At 35.9% G+C, this 21,157-nt stretch overlaps 3 protein-coding genes across 3 annotated transcripts; 1 reads left to right on the top strand and 2 right to left on the bottom strand.

The window, feature by feature from the left end:
* The first annotated feature begins 2,358 nt into the window (after window positions 1–2,358).
* Window positions 2,359–10,717, top strand: LOC130721494 (COP1-interacting protein 7). Its single transcript, XM_057572295.1, has 14 exons — window positions 2,359–2,486; window positions 2,606–2,727; window positions 3,368–3,547; window positions 3,876–3,996; window positions 4,076–4,115; window positions 4,248–4,300; window positions 4,389–4,444; window positions 5,094–5,246; window positions 5,381–5,577; window positions 5,737–7,286; window positions 7,486–8,433; window positions 9,719–10,124; window positions 10,223–10,288; window positions 10,412–10,717. The coding sequence occupies exons 2-14, from the start codon at window positions 2,669–2,671 to the stop codon at window positions 10,480–10,482; spliced, it is 3,900 nt and encodes a 1,299-aa protein (XP_057428278.1). The 5' UTR covers window positions 2,359–2,486; window positions 2,606–2,668; the 3' UTR covers window positions 10,483–10,717.
* Window positions 10,718–11,316: 599 nt separating this feature from the next.
* Window positions 11,317–13,939, bottom strand: LOC130721555 (putative protein phosphatase 2C-like protein 44). Its single transcript, XM_057572357.1, has 5 exons — window positions 13,487–13,939; window positions 12,932–13,216; window positions 12,482–12,740; window positions 11,748–11,857; window positions 11,317–11,542 (listed from the first exon to the last, which is right to left on the bottom strand). The coding sequence occupies exons 1-5, from the start codon at window positions 13,517–13,519 to the stop codon at window positions 11,405–11,407; spliced, it is 825 nt and encodes a 274-aa protein (XP_057428340.1). The 5' UTR covers window positions 13,520–13,939; the 3' UTR covers window positions 11,317–11,404.
* Window positions 13,940–17,745: 3,806 nt separating this feature from the next.
* LOC130720978 (probable 60S ribosomal protein L14) lies at window positions 17,746–19,515 on the bottom strand. Its single transcript, XM_057571692.1, has 5 exons — window positions 19,382–19,515; window positions 18,711–18,812; window positions 18,487–18,616; window positions 18,134–18,246; window positions 17,746–18,041 (listed from the first exon to the last, which is right to left on the bottom strand). The coding sequence occupies exons 1-5, from the start codon at window positions 19,382–19,384 to the stop codon at window positions 17,988–17,990; spliced, it is 402 nt and encodes a 133-aa protein (XP_057427675.1). The 5' UTR covers window positions 19,385–19,515; the 3' UTR covers window positions 17,746–17,987.
* Window positions 19,516–21,157: the final 1,642 nt, after the last annotated feature.

The raw sequence follows: 21,157 nt of genomic DNA, 5'->3' as shown, positions 1-21,157 counted from the left end.
GTATTCTGAACTCGGAAAAATTATCGGATCAAAAACTGTCGCAGGGGTATTTTGGTCATGATTTTTAACTTAGGATTTTCAAAACTGAAATCCCAAAAATAAAATTTTGCAGGGACGTCACCAACGACGTTTATGACAACTAATCCTACTAGCACTAAGCTAAGGCGATAGTTTTCAGCCTAAAGGTTGAAGCTTTACACAAAAAACTCCAAAAATGGGTATTTTAGGTTCAAATTGATTCCGGCGGAATTCCGGCGACATAACGGAAAATCTAATCCGGTAGAAGTGATCTTGGGCACATATAGAAGAGGTTTAGAATCAGAAATGAAAGATTCAGGATAGTTTTGCAAAAACCCATAAACTATCCACTCAGAAAACTCTACAGAAAAGCTATGGAAAAAGCGATCAGAGGTAAGGATTAGCGACTATACCTCGAAACCTTGAAGCAGCAACTGATTAATCAACGATCAAGCAAGGATTGAACAAAATCTCTTCTCCTCCTCTCCTTAGCAAACTCGCGGCCTCCTTGGGAAGAAATGGGTAAGATATTTGTTTTTTTTTTCTCATTTCTTGGCTATATATAGAAAATGGTAATTCGCGGGAAAATGAAAGTTTCGCGAATCTGATTTTTCCGGCATCATTCTCCATGAATTCTAAGATAGGTTTTGGCAAAGGAATTCCTAAGCTAAGAAGATGTCTCCTTGTATTTTTGGCAACTAATGCATAGTCGGTATAAAACTATTTTACCCGATAAGTTGCTTTTTGCATCGAATGTCGGAATAGAAAACTTCCTTCGGAAGAAAGATTGAAATCATCAAGAGAAATGGGTGTACGCGTGTAGAATATTCATTTGAAGCTCTGAATAGATAAAGTCCCCATAGTCGGGTGATTCTAGGGTTTTGAAATACCAGGGATTCGGTTTCGGTAAACTTCCGATGATTGGAATCGGACGTTCGTAGATCCTAGAGTTTCGGCTCGAAACGATTGTGATATATGGAAAAAGAGAAGTTCTAACATTTCTCTGAAGATTTTTGGAATTAACTGCCATCGTGCCTAAAAGTGAAAATTAGCTATATACTAGGGTTTCTGACCTAGGTTTAAGCGTAAAACGTTCGTGCTATAACTTTTATCGATCATAATGCAATCCTTGAACTTTTCCTGAACTTTCTCCTTCATAAATATATTTCATTTAATAAACTTTCGTTCAGGTTTCCCTTCACATTACATCAACCCTAATCGTGAATAAGAAGTTTATTCACTTAGCATGAACTTAAAAACTCGGGCCTTACAAAAATAGCGGTAGCAATTAAACGTCCGCATTTTAAGCTGCGGAACGAACCAGAACCCACATATTCAACCCTGATTTACGCGAAAAACCCGTAAAAATCCCAAAATCTCACCTATTTTGAGCTTCTAATATTCTCTTGATCTCACCCACTTATCTTCTACACTAATTTGGAGCTTCAAAGTGTGTGATATATTGATTGGGAAGATGAAATAGGGATGGGGGAAGGTGAGAGTGGAAGAGGAAGAAGGAAGAAGGTGAGATAGTGAGAGTATTTTTTTTTTACTGTTTTGTATGTTTTCTATTTGGGGGGTATTTTTGGAATTATAAAAAAAGGGGATGGTGTGAATAGTAAAGAGGGGTAATAGTCTCTGCCCAAAATCTAAATGGAATTCAAATTTTTTGGTACGTTTTTTTTTTCAAGTCAAAGAAAACGTTTCTGGGTCCCTCATAATACATGCCACTACTGCAGAACTTGATAACTAATTAATCATTAAGCAGCTGATAAATAAACTGAGATCCAAACACACAAACAACTCAAATTATGATTGTATCCCAAAGAACTTCTTCTAGGATACATGAACCAAAAGCGATTTTAATCCATTCCATTTATCTTCGAGAATTCAAGAATGAATGAATTTAACTGTATAATGTGTAGTGTAATGATTAGCTCACTTCATCTTTTAATCATGATAAAATTTGATCGTAGCCCATGAAATAAAGCACATATTGTGGTCAGTTTATTAGTGCTAGCACACACAACGGATAAAATGTGAAGAATGATTACACATATTGTTGACGGTTAATACCCTGGAATCATCTAACAATGAAATAAATGATTACACGGTCAAACAGCTAACCAACTTGCCACTTACCAAAACCAAACAGAGCGTTATGGAGACAAAAAACAACCAACCCTCTCTGGGAATATGAAGAATAAAAAAAGGCACAAAGACAGCATCGTAATTTCACAGACAACCTTGAACCCCCAATAAGAGATCTATCTCGCTGACACTGTCACTGTCCAACTTCGGCGCCTCGATAGATAATGTCGTTTCTCAACGAAATCCCCATTATACCCTCAACCATTTCCCTTAATTCCACTCCATTGAAAAAAACCAAACAATCTTTGGATCCTTTTTCTCTGTCACACACTTCACCTCTCTCCCCTTCCCAATGTCCCTCTGCAACTTTTTGTTCTGTGAGTCGTCAAGTTGAAGCCTCGTTTTTTTTTTACATTGAAAAGCTTGTCTTTTTTCATCTTTTTCCAGTGATTGAATTTTTTGACACCCTTTTGTGAATGTTCATCTGATTTTCTAGAGAGAACCCTGTTGGTTGATTATTGAGTATCAAGTTGCTATCTTTGCTATTTCGTGATAAACTATGAACTCCTCAACAAGGTTGGATTCAGCTGTGTTTCAGCTCACACCCACTAGAACAAGGTAGGAGTTGAATCCCATTCATCAATGAGTTGAATGTTTTGTTGGGTTTCTTTGACTTTTTGCCATTTGGGATTAAAGTTTGAGCTATACTGTGGTGTATTTTTCTTCTGTGCTTCAGTTATTACTTGGTGTATTTGCACCTGAAGTGCATGATTTCATTTAAGGATGCTACTTGCTTTCTTTTATTAGACTGGCAAGTGGGTTGGTTTAGTTCAGTTTTGTTCTGATTCTGAAGTTTGATGATTTAATGGGAACCATCATGAAACCTTGTGTTTTTGCAACATGGGTTTTTATCTGCCAGTTTAATCATGAATCCTGTGGCTGATTTTGGAGCTTTCACCTGTTTAAATTTGGTGGAGGGTTTCTATAAGTGATAAAGTTTGAACTTTTAAGGTTATTTCAGTGCTGTTGGACCCCCGTTTGGGTAGGTGCTTATTGGAGCTTAACTACTAGAAAATGCACCGAATGAGCTCCAATAAGTGCTCTTTTGTTTGCATCCAAATGGGTACTTAGGCATTGCTTTTTTTTATTTGTATGTCACTAATTGGTCCATGTGAAAGGTCATTTAGCAGTTACATATATTTGAAGCCTGAGTTGTGGTTTTGATACTTCACTGCCCCTTTGCACTTCTGTAAATCAGGTTTGACTTGGTTATAACTGTGAAAGGAAAGAAGGAGAAACTTGCCTCAGGCTTGCTCAACCCATTTCTGTCCCACTTGAAGGCTGCTCAGGATCAAATGGACAAGGGTGGTTATTCAATTGTTCTTGAGCCTGAGGGTGTCAATGATGCCTCATGGTTTACAAAAGGAATTGTTGAAAGGTTTGACTTTTTATGTTTTGGTTTGTTGTTGTGTTTAGCATAGCTTCTTAAGCTTTCAATTGGTGTTGTTGCATCCAGTACTCAGCATGGATATGGAATGCCATTTATAAAATCCCTCTTTTCATTGTCGTTGTCTGTAATCTCTGTCAAATCTCTTTTGTTTTACTCTTTCCAGAGCTAAAGGATATAAAATGAAACATAATTTGTTGACTTAATGACTTTAACTGGATGGTTTGAGACAAAAAATTTCCCCTCTTATTATTGTTAGGTGATATTTTATTTTCAAAAATACTTTAGCCTGCTGCACTAATTTTACCTTATTATGTAGGTTTGTTCGTTTTGTGAGCACTCCTGAGATATTGGAACGTGTGTATACTTTAGAATCAGAAATCTTACAAATTGAAGAGGCTATTGCAATTCAAGGAAACAATTCTTTAGGGATTAGCACTGTAAGAAAAAGGCCTAGCATTATTATATGATTATTGACTGCTCTTAAAGGATTGTTTCAGTAATCATGTATTTCTACAGGTGGAAGAAAACCAAGTAAAGCATGTGGAAAGCACTGAAGGTACTTTCTAAAGAACAATTCTATTACACATTATCATTGTGTACAAATAACTTCTTTTGAATGAATATGGGCATAAAGCTCTGCTAAGATTTATAATTTTTTATGACTAACAAAACTTGCTCCTTTGTACAGGCAGAAAGAATCACCAGGATACTAATGAGGAGAAAGCAATTGTACTTTACAAGGTTAGCAGCTCCTTAATACTTAATTCAATACACTATTCATATAATTAATATTTTTATTTTCTTACTAATCTGTTTGACTATATGCCAGCCTGATGCACAGCCACTTGAAGCAAATGGAAGCACCACATCAGAAGGAAATTCAAAGTAAGTTCCATGTCTCCTCCCCTTATCTATGAATGAACATCATTCAGAGTAGAAAATTTTAACTTCTACTTACAGGCCATGTCTAAATGATAAAATACATTGACTGATCATTCCTCACCTTGCATGTCTAGAATATGCATTTAGCAAATAAAGCAAAGGTCTTAAAACCTGGATGGTTGCCTTTGTAATTACTTCAAAATTTCAATTAAAAATTCTGATAAACTTGCTTCCGATTTGGACACCATTTTTTACCTATCCCAGAGAATGAGAGAACTTCCCTGTCAAACAAGCTTTCCTGTTACTGGATATGTATTGACTATTGATGATAATCGGATACCCACCACTCTAATAAAAGCATCATGTTGGAAGGGCTATGGCATTTTTTTATTAAGGAGGATTGAACAAGTATGCAAGCGGAGATGGTTATTTAATGCACCAAGCTTTTTGGGACAAGTTTTTCTACATTGTATTAAATAAATTCTTAATTAAACCTCTGTTGGACTGTACTACTTGTTCCCCCCAATTGTACATAAACATGATAAATAAGCTGCTCATTTCATAATTAGTTATTAGTTTAAGCTTCTTTGCACAATGTGTAACAGCTTGTCAAAATATGTTTTATGTTCACTTCTGCTACATGTTTTTTTAGAGTTCATCTTCTGAAGGTCCTAGAGACGCGTAAATCAGTACTGCAGAAAGAGCAAGGCATGGCATTTGCACGTGCTGTTGCTGCTGGTTTTGACATTGACTACATACCAGCTTTGATGTCATTTGCTGAATGCTTTGGGGCATCTCGCTTGATGTAAGAGAACTTTCTTTCATTGAGCATTTTGACCTTAAATATTGATCGGTGAAATCTTAGAGTGCGTCACCCATTGACATGTAACACCCTTATGAGTTATGGACAATCTTGCTGATGCTTATGTCATTCATCAGGGATGCATCCACAAAATTTAGGGATCTTTGGAAAAGAAAACATGAAACGGGACAATGGCTTGAAATTGATACTGCTGAAATGATGTCCAATCGCTCAGACTTCATTGCATTAAATGGATCTGGCATTATACTTCCCAATATGGCCGCTACTTCCCACACTGAATTGGACTCAGAGAACAATATGAAAGCAAGTTCAGGTACCTGACAATTCCAGAACATTGTGACTTGTGAATTTATTGTCTGTTCACAACCTAATGTGCATTTATTATAATTTGGTATTCTTTTTAATATGCGCATAAACTGTCTTCTTTCTTACTTGGAAATATGTCTTGAGATTCTTGTTTACACATTTCCAGATGTGCCTCCAATGGACCGCCAACCATTTGTCGGCCAACAAGATAATGTTCAAGGTCAGTTTCCACATCATATGTTCCCTCCTTGGCCTGTTCATTCTCCCCCAGGTGCTGTACCAGTCTTTCAGCCATATCCAGTGCAAGGAATACCCTACTATCCCACATATCCAGGAAACAGCCCATTTATGCAGCCAAATTTTCCTCCTATGGAAGACCCAAGACTAATTGCTGGTCAAAATATGGGGCTCAGAAGGCATTCCATGGATAGTGGACACAGCAATGCTGAATCAAGGTTGCAGGATGAAGTGGATATGGAGAGAGGAGGTTCACAGACAGGAGATCGACGGAAGAAGGGTAGCCGATCAGGTAGACAGAAATCTGGCAAGGTGGTCATTCGGAATATCAATTACATAACGAAGACAGAGAACTCTTCTGGAAGTGGATCAGATTCATATTCTGCCTCAGAAATTGACGAAGATGAAGATAATCAGGAATCTGTGAAGGCATCAAAAAGAAGGGGACCCAGAAAAGAATCTTCGAAGAAGTTGAATTCATCTTGCGAGGAAGAAGCTTACCATGGGAAGGATGCAGATGGAGGAGCCTGGCAAGCATTTCAAACTTGTTTACTCAGAGATGTTGATGAAAACAGACATGCCATTGACCAAGACCAATTTAACACGGAAAAGGTAGATGGAACCAGAAGAAAAAAGCATGTTGTCGATGATCCTTTGGTTTTTAATGAGCGGGAAATGCATCAAGTTCAAGGCAGTCGTACTATCGATATGCATAGCATTAGCAATGGACTGATCCGCATGCCGAAGACATCCGATGATAATTTATTATTATCTGTAAGGGAAGGGCAGTCTGGTGGCGGTTGGTCTGCAGATAATGCACAATCTTTAGAAGTGAATGCAAAAGTTGGTGGTTATAAGAGGGCTGCCGGTGATGATTTCATCATTCCCAAACAAGAAAGTCAGTCTGGCAATTCACATCCTTTCTCAGATATAGAATCTACCAGTGGACTAGGTTATTCGAACAATAGTTTGCAAAGGAAGTTGTTTCATGAGATGAATGACGATTCCTACATTTTGGAGTATAGATCAGTCCATGTCAACGATGCTGGAAATATTGAGAGAAATGCTATTGACATAGACTCTGAGTTCCCAATGGTGCATCAGAAGGAAGAAAAACCTTCTAATGACATAAACAGTATCAATTATCAGCCAGATGTATTAAGCATGATGCCTGAACGAGGAGCTGAAAGCGGATCAATGAGTTATGACCCTGCTTTAGACTATGAAATGCAGGCGCAGGGTACTGGTGCTTTACAAAGTAAGAACAACGAGTTATCAGCTGACACTAAACCAGGATCTAAGAGGTTAGATAAGGAGCCAAAATCAAAACCTACTCCAAGTAGTTCTGATAAAAGAAAGACCACCGGACCAGTAAGGAGAGGGAAGAATTCTAAACCTAGTCCTTTGGATGAAGCACGGGCACGTGCTGAGAGATTACGGAACTACAAAGCTGATCTTCAGAAAATTAAGAAAGAGAAGGTACTCACATATATTCCCACAACTCCCTCCCACTTTCATTTCATACAATTATCTTAAATTGGTTTTGAATCATGGAGTCGATATCATTGACCTTAACTTAGTTTCATTTACATTGAGATTAAGTGCAAATTCTTGTCTTCAAGGTTATTCATCTGTTACTCAACACTGTTTATTTGCTTGTATTTATAATAATAACTAGGAAGAGGAAGACATAAAACGCCTAGAAGCTCTAAAGATGGAGAGGCAAAGGAGGATTGCTGCCAGGAATAGCTCAAGCACTACACAGTCGCCAGTCTCATCACAGCTAAACAAGAAACAATTTCCGTCAAAGCTTTCACCAAGCTCTTATAAAGGATCAAAATTTAGTGATTCACAGCCAGGACCATCCTCACCGCTTCAAAGATTCCCCACCAGAACTACTTCTGTTGGATCGAGTGATTCTTTAAAGGGCTCAAAAACCAGCAGACTCAATACCAGAAGAAGTGACTTGGACGAAAACAAATTAACCCGATCAGTGTCTTCTTTGCCTGAATCTAAGCCAGAGAAGGGTGATAACTCAACTGATACTAAGGCATCAATGGCACGGATTAGAAGATTGTCAGAACCCAAAGTGAGTACAACTCGTCAGACTTCCTCAGCTAAACCGACAATATCAAAGATTAAAGCAACTGATGTACCTGAGAGAAAAAAGATTTCTGCTATTGTGAGTCATGATAAAAGCAAGACAGCAGCCTTCCCAGAACTGAAAACCAGAACACCTAAAGCAAGTGACATTGTCCAAAACGTATCGTCAGTCAAAGAGAAGATTGAGAAGATGGATGATAACAAATCTTCTGTGAACTCAGAAGGCACTCTGCTCAAGACAAATGAAATGGGATTTTCATCCAATAATGATGGAGATGACAATCCTGTAGTTGAGAAGACTGTTGTGATGCTTGAGTTTGAGAAACCTTATGACCCTGCTATTCATAAGTCAGCAGAAAAAACTGAGATTCCGAAGGTACATTGTGATAATGGTAAATTTACAGAGAAAACTGACTCAGCATCCTATTATGTTGTTACTGCTCCCGATTCACCACCAAGCATGAATGTAATAGATAAAGAAACCTTGGAAAGCCAATCACACCTGCAACCCATATCTTCTGAGGTATGCATTCACAACTTACAGTAGCTTTGATGACATTTAATGACTTCTTAGCTCGTGCGCTTATCAAAATCTTTTTAGAGTATGTATGAGAACAAATATTCTGCTACCTGACATCCATAAATTACAGTATATATGGGTGCCACAATTGCCTTAGCCAGCCTAATGTTTTCATTGTTATTATATGTGACACTTTAAAACTATACAGGGTTAGATGTATGCAACCTTACTCGCACCAAGGTTCATCATGCAGTCCTACCGTTAACTTTCTACCATTTTATTTCTACATATTATATGTGGAAGATAAGTCTGTTCAATTCCCTGATAATTGAAAAGTTGCCAACATTTTGATTTATAAATTTCAGCAATGATGTGCTGAACCTTTAACCAATGTTAGCAAAATCTATAGCAAAATCGCAAAATCCTAAGATTTTGCGATTTTGCAGCACTGTTCCGATTCAAAACGCATGCAAAATATTTTTTTGGTGGAATCTCGTAGAATCTTAGATTTTAATCGTAAAATTGTAAAATCCTATTGAATCTTACGATTCTAGTATTTTTTTAATTTTTGAAGCTGATTCCTAAAATTGGGGAAACTAGAGAGTTTTTTTACTTTGTGGAAAAAACAACCCACCACCCAGCATTTAGGGGATTTCGAAATTGAAGCTCTAATTGGTTGTAGTTGCCAAATTTGAATGGTTAATTGACAAGAATTAATAACTGATTGTATATTTCGAAAAATCAACCTATGTGACCCAACCTTCATGCCTCTAATTGCCTATTTAATTCACTCATAGTAGAGTTAATTGAATCACGCATTCATGCTCTGTTTTCTGTAGTCTCTATCTAGGTCTCTTCCTCTTATGTTTTCTCTTCATTCTTCAACATCTTTGTTTTCCTTCATTCTTCAACGTCTCTGTTTCATCTTTTAATTTCATGTTCTAGTACTCTTATGATTTTGGATTGAGATTATGACTTGTATGGATGTTAATCTGATGAATTTTTATTCCAATTTTTGTTAAATGATGTGACTTACAAGATATCAATGCTATTTTTTTGTTTTTCTATTTATGGTAGAATCTTACGATTCAATTTACGATTATACGATTTTGAACCCCCTCTCCGATTCTACGTAGAATCTAGTTTTTCACAACATTGCCTTTAACTGTACAGACAAGATTTTGATTTTGATTTTAGATGTTCTTGTATTGTTTATACAAAATTTCCATGGGTTTGATAACTTATTAATGCACCAGCTGATTTGGAGTGTAATATCTTCCAAAATCAGGTCAAAATGGATAATACTGAAAATGAACTTTCAAAAGCATCCAATATTTGTACTGTTGAGGAGACATATCATGCCCCTTATGCTCGAGTTTCTTCTATGGAAGATCCTAGTACAAGAAACAGTGAGTATGGTAGAGCTGCCCCTGCAGGTTTAGAGACTGCAGCAGTTGATGTTGAGACTGTTAAAGCACATGTGTCCGACATTAGGAACTCAACACTTGAGAAGATTCCTGAAGCAGTTGAGAAGCCTCAGGTGAAGGAATCACCGAAAGGGTTCAGACGACTGTTGAAGTTTGGAAAAAAGAGTCATGGCTCGGCTACTGCTGGACACAACACCGAGTCAGATAATGTTAGCATCGATGGTTCTGAGGCAGATGAGATTGGAGTTAATGGTTCCAGTAACGAAGGTAATGTGCTCCTCATGGGCTTCAGCATATTAATTATTAATTATTAATTTAGTATCGTCAGAACACTGTCTGAAACATATTTTCGATCTCATCTTCAGTTCATACCTTGAAGAATTTGATCTCTCAAGATGAAATTCCTACTGCCAGCTCAACTCAACAAAAGTGTAAGCACTCTATGCATGCTCAATTTACTTTAACTGAACATTGAGTCAATTTTCATTTATCCCTACCCTCTTTGCTACATTATCATCTAGATTCCTATTCTGAATATGGACATGGTTATGCAGCTTCTCGCTCTTTCTCCTTGTTATCGCCATTTCGAAGCAAGAATAGTGAGAAAAAGATTATGATGGCTTGATAGAGTGGATGCTGTTATTGGTAAGGTTGATGCAGTGACAAGTTTGGGCACTTTATTTGATTCTTCTCATTCTCCCCTGGTGTCATGAGTTATTGTCAAGTTGGAAAAGATAATTGAGCAATGTATTGCTATGTAATTGGTCTTTTTGTATATTCTGTTTTCTTGTTGATCTGCCCAAGTGTTAAAGGATGATGGTTCAATTATTATATCCGATAAGATTTGAGCTTTGTTTTAATCTGACAATAAGTAGTTGTAAAACATAATTCCTCTCCCCCCCCCCCTCCCCACAATCTGATTGACTTAACACTTGTATGCTTTCATATCTTTAACAAACTTAATGAACTGAATTTTTTATGGGATTGGATCAGATTCCAGATTTTACTTTTGCAAATCAATACAATTCAATCAAAACTGAACATGTGTGAATATCAATAACTTCACTTATAAATATTGCATATTATTCATATTTACATATTTTTTTAAATGTATTATCCAATTTGGTTTATTTAATAAAAGTATATTTGAACAAAGAGTTTCAAGTAATCATTTGAATAAAAGTATATCTAAGTGAAAAATACTTTTACTAGTATTAATTATGTCATGATTTATGAATTACATATTTGATACTTTAAATTATCTTCCATAGTATTTTAAGACTTGGATACTATCTACCCATCATTGAAAATTAAAAAGTTAATCTAAAGATTAAATTGAGTTGGATTTGAATTTAGAAATAATTTGATTGGATGATAATATAAGAAAATTGAAGAGATTTGATTGTTAGTTTTCTTCAAAAACAATCCAATTCAATCTGTGAAATTTTTTGGATGAAGCTGGATCATGAAATCTCTGCAGATAGCTAGATTATGATCGGCAGTAATGTAATAAAGGGTCAATGCTGTAAGTAGCTTTGGTATACATTTTAGTCAAAACGAATGATTAAGCATGAAATGTTGCTTCTGCTCATTCTAATTAAAGCTTCCTTTGCTAAACAATCAGCTGCTTCTTGTGGATCCTCTATGTGACTGATCAGATTCACAGCCTCTTGGTTCTTCATTACCTGCCCAAATATGGAGATTCATTTGCTATTAGTTTTTTTATTAGAAATGACTATGGTTGAGCACTCCTTAAGCAAAAAATCTCACTAATAAGAAGCAAAACGATATTTACTTTTGTTTATATATATCTACATGTTTGAGAGGGTGATGACAACAAAAAGACAGGGTTTGTGAATATAACATGCAATAGTTTATATTACAGCTTACCTCCCATATGCCACTGCTTGCTAATATTAAAAACTCAGTATCTGAATCAATGCTTTCACCTCTGATAACAAGCTCTGGGCCTCTAAAATGCCTTGTATATGCTGTATTACCTGATTCACATACTAGTATGAGTTAAGTGAATAAAATTTATGAGCCCATTTATATGAACAGATTATGGGGTAACATGTTCATGAGTTAAGTGAAACAACTGGGGTAACATATTCTGATTTCTTTTCTTTATCAGTTAATAACATTCTCTAGTTAACATCATTTGAATAGGAATTTTTTTGGGTTCTTAGTTGGGTTTACAAACATGCTTGGTGAAGTTTTGGTGTGTTTGGGTAAAAGCTTATTTAAACGCTTATTGTCATAGACTCATAAGCGCTTTTCACTTAAGTGCTTATTCATAAGCTAATTTAAAAAAACTTATTGAAATAAGCTGAAGCTAAGTTATAGATAAGCATAAGCTCTTATTTATAAGCTAATTTGAATAGCTTGTGAAAATAAGCTGAAAACAACTTATAGATAGCCATAAGTTATTTGCATAAGCTCTCGCAAACACTTGCATAAGCGCTTATGCTATAAGATAAACTCAAATAAGTTCTTCCAAATTGGGCAAGTGCTAAGAAGTAAGAACTTCAACTTTGTGGTTTCAAAATCATTCCCATTAGCATTGCCTTACAAACTGAACATCTCATTCTAGTGATTCTACATAAATCTTTAGCATTAAATACCTGCAAAGAGCCTGCGAGACCAATGTGTTTTGGCTGATTGGTTGTATGTGCTGGTTGTCTCATAAGCTATGCCATCTCTACACACTACAGTTCTGTAATCTCCCATGGTGGCTATCACAAGTTTTTCTCCATTGATTACCATAGCAGATGCTGAACCCATTCTGGATGTCTCTTCTGATTTCTGTTCCTGTTTGATCTTTGCCCTTACACCCAGGTAAGCTCTCTTCAGAGTTTCTTTACCTTTTCTCCTTATATGAGCCTAACATATTAAATAGAACATTAGAAAGACAGAGATGCTAAAAAATACAAGAGACTAAAGGAAAATTCATGAATAAAGCAGCTCAATTTCAACCTCTCTTTGACAACACATTAAGCAAAATTAACAGTCACTTGAATTGATGCAGTATAAAAATTTAATTGGAGCGAATAAATGAATAACTCATCAACAACCTCTTGAAGCTTCTTGCCAAATAAATGGGATTGCATGTACTTGGTAACCCTGTCTCCAATCAGTGCATCAAATATTCCAAAATACCACAGTTCTGTGTGATCAATTTGCTCTCTTTGGACCACCACTGAATCAAGGTCTGAGTCATCAGAGCCATCTCTGATCACATGATGCTGCACCACACGATAACCATGTGTTACCGGCGTCATCCATGAAGGCTTCTTTGCTGGCAATAGCTTTCTCTTCCTGCCTGCAAGTCGTAGCAGAATCCGTTTTAGCCGGAAAACCTGTTCAAGTTCATCCATAGATTAGCTCTTGCTTTAAATCACCAATTCTTGCTAGGATATATAACATTTATACAGATGAAGGGAAAACAAAATAAAAATATTGAAAAGGATCAAGACAATTTTTTTGTCTTGAAGTTACTTTGTTTTGGCAATTAGTCTATCATGCAGAAAGCAAAACTATAACAGAACTCACATTCATTAATCTGTTTCTCATGGATTCATAGAACAATCTCAATGTAACAGGGAAATGGAAAAACAATACTGGCTTACCTTGAGCTTGAGACGAAGATATCTGAATCCCATGTTTTTCTCTATTGTTTGATCAGACTTTCAAGGGGAAAAATCTTATACTTGCAGGATGTGATGACAAGAAAAGATAGCAAATCAAGTTTTTTAGATAGAAAATAAGAAGGGCCTCATTCTTTTGGCTTGTGTCAATATATACTCAATATTGGTGTTGAGTAACAAATGGATTGGCCTTTTTTTCTCTTCTTTGGCACTGACCACAAAGTGATCCCTATGTGTTGGGAAACCGTGCTCAATACTCACATGGAGAAAGATTGTCCAAAAGAAAAACCTAGACCCAAAGATACTGCCTCTAGAGCATAGTGAAACTATAGCTTTTTGGTTCAGGAATTCTGAAGCTGCTCAATTGAGAAAACTAATTAGCTTTAATTGTCAATTAAAGACTTTGACTAACAATTAAAGGTTTATTAAATCTACTCTTTGGGAGCATGTAACTGACCACTTAGAGACGCTCTTTATTTTGCCTTTATTCTTAAATTGGTAACTGTAGTATCAACTATCAGTAAATGACATAGTTGACTTGCTTCTTAAAGACAATAGAGCATTCATTATTGTGATTTATATTGAACATAGTTGTTCCAAACAATACAAAACGTTCAACAAGGAGAAGAAGAATAATATCAATAAATATTTGAGAACGGCAATGGAGGAGAAAACTTTCATGGAGAAATGACACATGGCACATAGATATTCAATGATTCATGGTCGTTTGGTTGCTTGTGAAGGTGCTTCAAATTCAAAGTCTTATATGTGACGGATCTGATTTACATTATTTAAATCTAAATATGAGTTCGATGTCATCACAACTATTTACTACTTCTTAAGCATGATTATTTTTTGGTTTCAGGGGGAAGAGCTTAAGCGTAATTAATTGTTTGCATATTTCATACCAATAGGCCGTTTTATTTGAGACAACTTGATTATTTAAATGGGTACAACAAAAGCTACTAGTACTAGTACCAACAAGGTTGGTTAAGTGGTAAGTAAACTTCATTCTTGTAAGGATGAAAGTATAAGTTCGAATTTTAAAATATACATTTGTTAGAATGATTGTGAGTGTATATAAATTAAATATTATAAGTAAAGTGAATTAATTTAGGATAGTTTTTAATGTTCTTTTTTTTTTATTTCAATACATGACTATTTGTAGTTCAAAAAAATACATGACTATTTCAGCCGAAATAAATTTTGAGCATAAGCTTATTCTATTTTTACAAAAAAAATAATTTAAATCGGAATAGAAAATCCCATGATTTTGGTTTAGATGAGTGCGTTTGTTTCAGCTTTTTTTAAGAAAAAATCAATTGTTAAATTTTTAAGATCTTTGTTTCATTTTTTTAAAAAAATATTATATTTAAAAAAACTAAGTACAAGTTATTTTAAAAAAAATTACTTTTTTTTTACAGGAGGAAAAGAGAAAAAATTACTTTGATTAGCTTATTAGAAAAATCTATTATAATAGATGAAAAAGAAGATATTGTGATTTTTATGAGGGTAGACAAACATGAATCAGATTATGGTTTCTTAAACTCTCTAAACAATAATCTCTTCTTTGTTCCCGAGGGTTAGCTCAAGTGGTAAGAGTTAGGGGACATAAGGGTTGGGGAGGGGAAGGTCCAGGGTTCGAATCCTGGAAAAGAAATTTAAAGGGATTTTGTAACTTACTAACAACTAACCATTAACATTTGCCTATTAAAAAAAATAATATCTTCTTTTTAGATAGTTTTTTTTGGTATGTGGATTGGCTGGGGACGGGCAAGCTATGTGATCGCGTGCCCTTTGTTCATATCTCGGACACACAACTATCAGTGGCGAATCTATGGCACGGAGGGACATGGAGTTTTGAGGGTCTTAATACTGTTTTACCTCCTGATATTATTGATGAAATTACTGCTATTCCAATGCCACACAACAGCCCTCATATAGACTCTTTACGTTGGAAGCATAGCTCGGATGGACATTACTCACAATCTCTTTGGAGTAAATTTCGTCATGTTCTTCCCTCCCCTATAGTGACAACAGATTTCAATACCTGGTTTACCAACTTGCTAGCTCATCGTAACAGCATCCTTGGAGTGACGATTATGTGGTGGGCGTGGCGCTGGCGCAATTCCAAAATCTTCGAGCCACAAGCTCCCAGCTTGAATCAAATTATGCGCCGCGTTCTCAGGGATGAAATCTTGTGGCGGAAATCATGGCAGCAACCATTGCATGACACTGCAACCTCTGATCATGTGATGGTGAGCCACACGCAGCCAACACCATGCATCTCCGTCGACGGTAGCTGGAACCCACAATTTGGACGGATGGGGTGTGTAGCTGTAGTTTGAGATGGACATGGCAGATGGGTTGCTGGAATCTCTCAGAGCTTTCATCAGGGAGGGCCATTTCTTGCAGAGATCTTAGCGTTGGAACTAGGCCTTTTGCACACGAAAGACAGCAGAGATCTTAGCGTTGGAATTAGTTAGTTTTCCTCTCTTGTTAATTTTCCTCTTATAACAAAAAAAATAGTTTTTTTTGAAATAGTTTTTTTTTTGAAATGTTCTTTTTGGATAGTTTTTTTGAAAGGCTTTTTAGATAGTTAAAACCATTGTTTTTTAATTTAAAACAAACTCAACTCTCTAGATGTTTTAAATTCTTCTATGACTTTAATGGAAAATGCATGAATCTTTAATGGAAAATGCATAAATATTTAAGGGTTTTGACTCAATTTATTTTAATAAAATGGAGAGTGCCCTTTACGAAAACGGCTATTTGACTAGGGGCTATAAATGCAATCTTCAGATTTTATTCTTTTTGACAGTGCAATCTTCAGAAAAATTGATTCCATCATATTTGTCAAAGTTCTCAAACCAATGACCATATTTTACATTGATCGAACAAAAACAAAAGTAATTGAAGTTCATATATATTCAAGCTATTCAATTTTGACAAAAAAAAAAAGCTATTCAATCACCATAAATAATATCCTAAAAAAAACAGGACTGATTATGAAAAAAATTGGCCGATTCAATGAAAAATAAGAAAGTTTTCTAGTTCTCAAAAGTCAAAACACCCTACTTTTGTTTATTGTTTTGAACTATCTTTTTAAACGGTGCATTCAACTTATGAAAATGAATAAGTTCAGCAGATTTGCCAAAGAATTATCACGTTTTAAACTCTTAGAAAAGAAAAATAGACTAGAAAAGGTAGTCATACCTAGGAGAAAATTACAATTAAACGTGGTTTCTATCATGGTCCTAGACCACCATGGTCCCTAGTAGTAATACCTAACCTAGGAGAAAATTACAAATAAACATGGTTTTTATTATGGTCCTTAACCACCATGGTCCCTAGTGGTTCAAGACTGCGCCACAATGTAAGAAAAAATTAAGACAACTTTTCAAGATCTAAAAAAATACCAAAATACCTTCCAAACTGACTCCTTCATGATCTCATCTGAAAACCACCGCACCATGCGGCCATTACCAGAGTCACAGGCTTAAAATTAAAACAAAAAACACTAGAATTCATAATTTGAAGAGCAAAACTAAAATGAAAGAAACCCTAGCACACAAGTAGAGATTGGCCAGGAGAGTATGTATTGAATTATACTAGTAGCATTACTAGAACAAGAATCCACTGAAATAGGGGAAGATTCAGCATCCAACCTAGACGAGAAGAGCTACCCAACACAAGTAGTGAAACAAGTGGGGGCGATAATGAATTACAACAGCTAGGGGGGAGAAATAGTGGATGAAGCAAGGGAAGGTTCAGACTGTTTGACAGCACAATGGAGAACCAAATATAGAAGAAGTAATGGAATGGGCATGTTGTGGATGCGAAGTACAGGGTCAGAAAAGGTCTCAGCACCTAAGCTAATTAGCATTAGGGGTATGGTGAAAATGCTTAAATAAAATTCATATATTTTTCACAGGTACTTCTATCCTCATTTAATTTATAAATATCAATGGCTTAGTTGTGCCTTGGCGTCTAGGACTAATTGCAAAGTTCTCCACACAACACTAAATTAGGATGGGCAGACCAATCACAAGCTAAACCTAAGCTAAAGGCACACATGTTAAAGAGCAACTTGCATATAAGCAACCTAATAGAGGCACTAGACCAATTTGAAAGCTGAGCAAACTCATAGAACATCAAATAACAAGAGTCTATCATCCAAATTATATTACGTTAGGAATGAAGTTATCAATTGAAACAATCACACAGTAACTCAGAAGATAGACCCCAATAATCAAGCAAGTTATCAATTGAGAGAATTACTTTTATCTCAAGAACCAACACTCACAAATCTGCATGCAAACGCAAAAATGGGAGAACTGAGTACTGACACAAACCCCCTACATAATCTGAAGATGAAACATTCAAGTATCTCAAATGATAAAGAAAAGCTCGTAACAAACAAGGAGTGCTAGGTGGAAGATAATTCATTACAAAATTTGAACACTATAACAGAAAATATTGCCTAAGCTGCGGTCTTTTTCAGCTTTGCAAGCTCTGTCCTAACAGCACCGGCCCTCTGCACAAATCAAAACAATTAAAACTAATTAAATCATTTTCCCCACATTCAACAGGGGGCCAAGAACTATAATCAGATGAGAAAAAGATTACCTTGATCTTTGCCAACATGATCTTGAACCTATCAAAATCATTGAGGGAAGCCCTTCTCTTCCTGACAATGAGTTTCCTACCCCAGGAGCTTTTCTCCCACTTGTTCTTAACATCTATCCATCAACAAGCAAACAAAACTAATCATTACATCTAACAAATTGATTGGTGAAGTTACTTATTTCATCTTGTCACTCAGTTGATTGCATGGCTAAATACATCAAATTGTGTATCAGTCAAGAGTAAGAACTTAAATTTCAATTTTCTCTCTTTGAACTTATTCAACTAAATACTAATATACATGAGGAACTATTAAACATGATTAAGAATAACATAAGAAATCAAAATCACAATACCTGCAGCTTCCATGGCAGCAATCAGATCCTTCTTCTTGGGAACCCTTTTGATGTCAATCTTGATGTCAGTGAGGGAAAGCCTCTTGAGATTCATTTGAGACCTCTCCATGTCAGGGGCATCAATAAGAGCCTGCAAAAACCAAAACAGCAACCATTCCATAAAAAACCAAACAAATGGGCACCCATAAACCTAGAAAAAGTTGCAAACTTTGAAAATGGGTTACCCTGTTCTGGTCAATGATATCCACAATCACGACAAGCCTGCCATAATCCTTGCCATAGTTGACGAGAGCCACCCTCCCTACCTCAACGAACCTCTTGAACGGCTGAAAATAGAGCTCAATTACATCAGAATGCAACAGAGAAAGATAACAACAACAACAAGCATAGAAAACACAGAATGAAGAAAACACGATTCACCATTTTCAGCTATGGAGTGCAGAGATGCAGAGAAGGTGAGTGTAGCTAAAAATTAGGGTTTTGTCAAAACTCAATCTTCATTTTTAACCATGAATATTACAAATACTAGATGAACAGTGTGTAATTTTCGAAGGAATCAAACATCTCAAGCATAGAAAATACAGAATGAAGAAAACACGATTCCCAATTTTTTCAGCTATGGTGAGTGTAGTTAACAATTAGGGTTTTGTACAGATCAAAACTCAATCTTCATTGTTAACTATCAATATTACAATTACTACATGAACAGTGTGAAATTTTTGAAGGAATCAAGCATCTAAATCGATCAAAACACAATCAAACAGCATAATCAGATTTGAATCGAAGGGTGATTTTTTCAAATAGGAATCAGAATAGTGACTAGAAATGCATAGAAAAATGGGTTTATGCAGAAATTGAAGATGAAGCGATGAGCAAAATGGGATGAGAGACGCACCATTGTGGATTCTGAATGAGAGACTCAAGCAGCGGCTGAGGGAAGCAGAGGGAGAGCAAGGAAGAAATACCTGGTTGCCTTGTGTTGAAGGAGGGGTTTTTAGGGTTTCGTATGGGCTTGGACGATGGGCTTTGTCTTTGTTTCTATCGGTTTTGGTTTGGCCCAACAAAATAAAACACCTTTTTTGTTAATTTTTTGTTAAGTAAATAAAACACCTCCAAAAAAAAATGTCACGAATTGTCAACCAAGTATACACACGTCCCCAAGCGTTAGCTCAAGTGTTAAGAGTTATGAGACATAAGGATTTGGTGAGATGAAGGGCGAAGGGTCCATGAGTTAAACTTGAGAAGAGACTAATTTACACATTACTAACGATTAGCATTTGCCTAAAAAAACGAAGTATGCATACACATTCCATTGTTTGGTATCTTACCCCTTAATTTATTGACAGTGGAGCGATGAATTAGTCTAACCACTACTGGCTCATATCTTAGTTAACATTTGAAAATATAGTACATCACATTGTTAGTAACTTACATTAAAAATTAATATCTTTTATATAGGCTTAATTGAAATTTTGCTCCCTGATCTATGACCCTTGTGTGATTTGATTATTTTAGGTTTAAAATAAGCGATTTTGGTCTCCTCTCATTTGTGAAAATTGAGTCTCTCTGTTGAGTTGTCATCCAATTTCTAACGGAGTTGCTTATGTGGATTTAATTAATAATGTGATTCTAACAAATTTGCTATTAGGACGACAAGTCATTAAAAAACTAAAAGAATTTTTTTTTGTTTCATTTGCAAGATATGTTCAATGAATTAGATAAGCAAAGTAGAAAGGAGCTTCTGAATGCAAGAGGTGTGTTGGCTTACTTACGTAGTCTTAAAACTACTGATCCCGACATGTATTGGAGGCACATTCCTAATGAAAATGGTAGGCTTGCACATTTATTTTGGGCAGATGGGCATAGACAGAGGGATTATATATTATTTGGAGACGTCATAGCTTTTGTTGCAACTTATAAAAGGAACAAATATTGTTGTCCATTGGTGGTCTTCTGTGGCGTCAACCATCACAACATAACAATTATATTTGGTGCTGCCATAGTTTCTAATGAGAAGGAAGAATCATGCGTGTGGGTGCTTAATCAGTTTCTAGATGCAATGAAAGGTAAAATGTCATTGTCTTTGTGATCACTGATGGTGACAAAGCTATGAAGAATGCTATTAGAATAGTTTTTCCTAAGGCTCAACATAGGTTGTGTGGGTGGCATTTGATACAAAATGCAACTAGAAATGTTTCCAACCCTACGGTTTTGTTTAATAATTGCATGCTGGGTGACCATGAAATTGCAGAATTTGAGACACTGTGAGAGAAGATGGTTTCTGAGTGTCATGTTCAAGATAAGGAGTGGGTCAAAGAAACTTATGAGAAAAGGAAGATGTGGGCAGGCACACATGCGTGGGCTATTCTTTGCTGGTTTTAAGACAACTTCATGTGCTGAAGGCTTACATGTGCAAGTTGGAGATATGTGAATTTCAGGAATAATTTAAGGGATTTCTTAGAAAACTTTACCTGATGTTGCATCTACTTTAGATTCAAGGAGATTGAAGATGACCTCAAATCCATAAATGGCAAACAAATCTTGCTCAATTCATTAAGAAGACTTGAGAGCTCAGCATCAAAGATCTACATGAGGCATATATTTTTCATGTTTCACAAATTACTTGAAAGGGTGTCAACATTTAAGGTGCTGATGAAAGATTTTTTTTACC

The sequence above is a fragment of the Lotus japonicus genome, chromosome 5 (genome assembly GCF_012489685.1).
Source record: "Lotus japonicus ecotype B-129 chromosome 5, LjGifu_v1.2".
NCBI classification, from domain to species: domain Eukaryota; kingdom Viridiplantae; phylum Streptophyta; class Magnoliopsida; order Fabales; family Fabaceae; genus Lotus; species Lotus japonicus.
This window is presented reverse-complemented; position numbering and strand designations above follow the sequence as displayed.

Bases quoted from the DNA above. Each gene is read 5' to 3' on its own strand.
- LOC130721494 (XM_057572295.1), top strand. From the start codon at position 2,669: ATGAACTCCTCAACAAGGTTGGATTCAGCTGTGTTTCAGCTCACACCC. The intron at 3,997-4,075 runs GTAAGAAAAAGG...GTATTTCTACAG, and splicing joins ATTCTTTAGGGATTAGCACT to GTGGAAGAAAACCAAGTAAA. The intron at 10,125-10,222 runs GTAATGTGCTCC...TCTCATCTTCAG, and splicing joins TAATGGTTCCAGTAACGAAG to TTCATACCTTGAAGAATTTG.
- LOC130721555 (XM_057572357.1), bottom strand. From the start codon at position 13,519: ATGGGATTCAGATATCTTCGTCTCAAGCTCAAG. The intron at 12,741-12,931 runs GTTGTTGATGAG...TTAATATGTTAG, and splicing joins TTGGCAAGAAGCTTCAAGAG to GCTCATATAAGGAGAAAAGG. The intron at 11,543-11,747 runs GTAAGCTGTAAT...ATATTTGGGCAG, and splicing joins CAAGCAGTGGCATATGGGAG to GTAATGAAGAACCAAGAGGC.
- LOC130720978 (XM_057571692.1), bottom strand. The intron at 18,617-18,710 runs GTAACCCATTTT...TGGTTTTTGCAG, and splicing joins ATATCATTGACCAGAACAGG to GCTCTTATTGATGCCCCTGA. The intron at 18,042-18,133 runs GTAATCTTTTTC...TGATTTGTGCAG, and splicing joins TCATGTTGGCAAAGATCAAG to AGGGCCGGTGCTGTTAGGAC.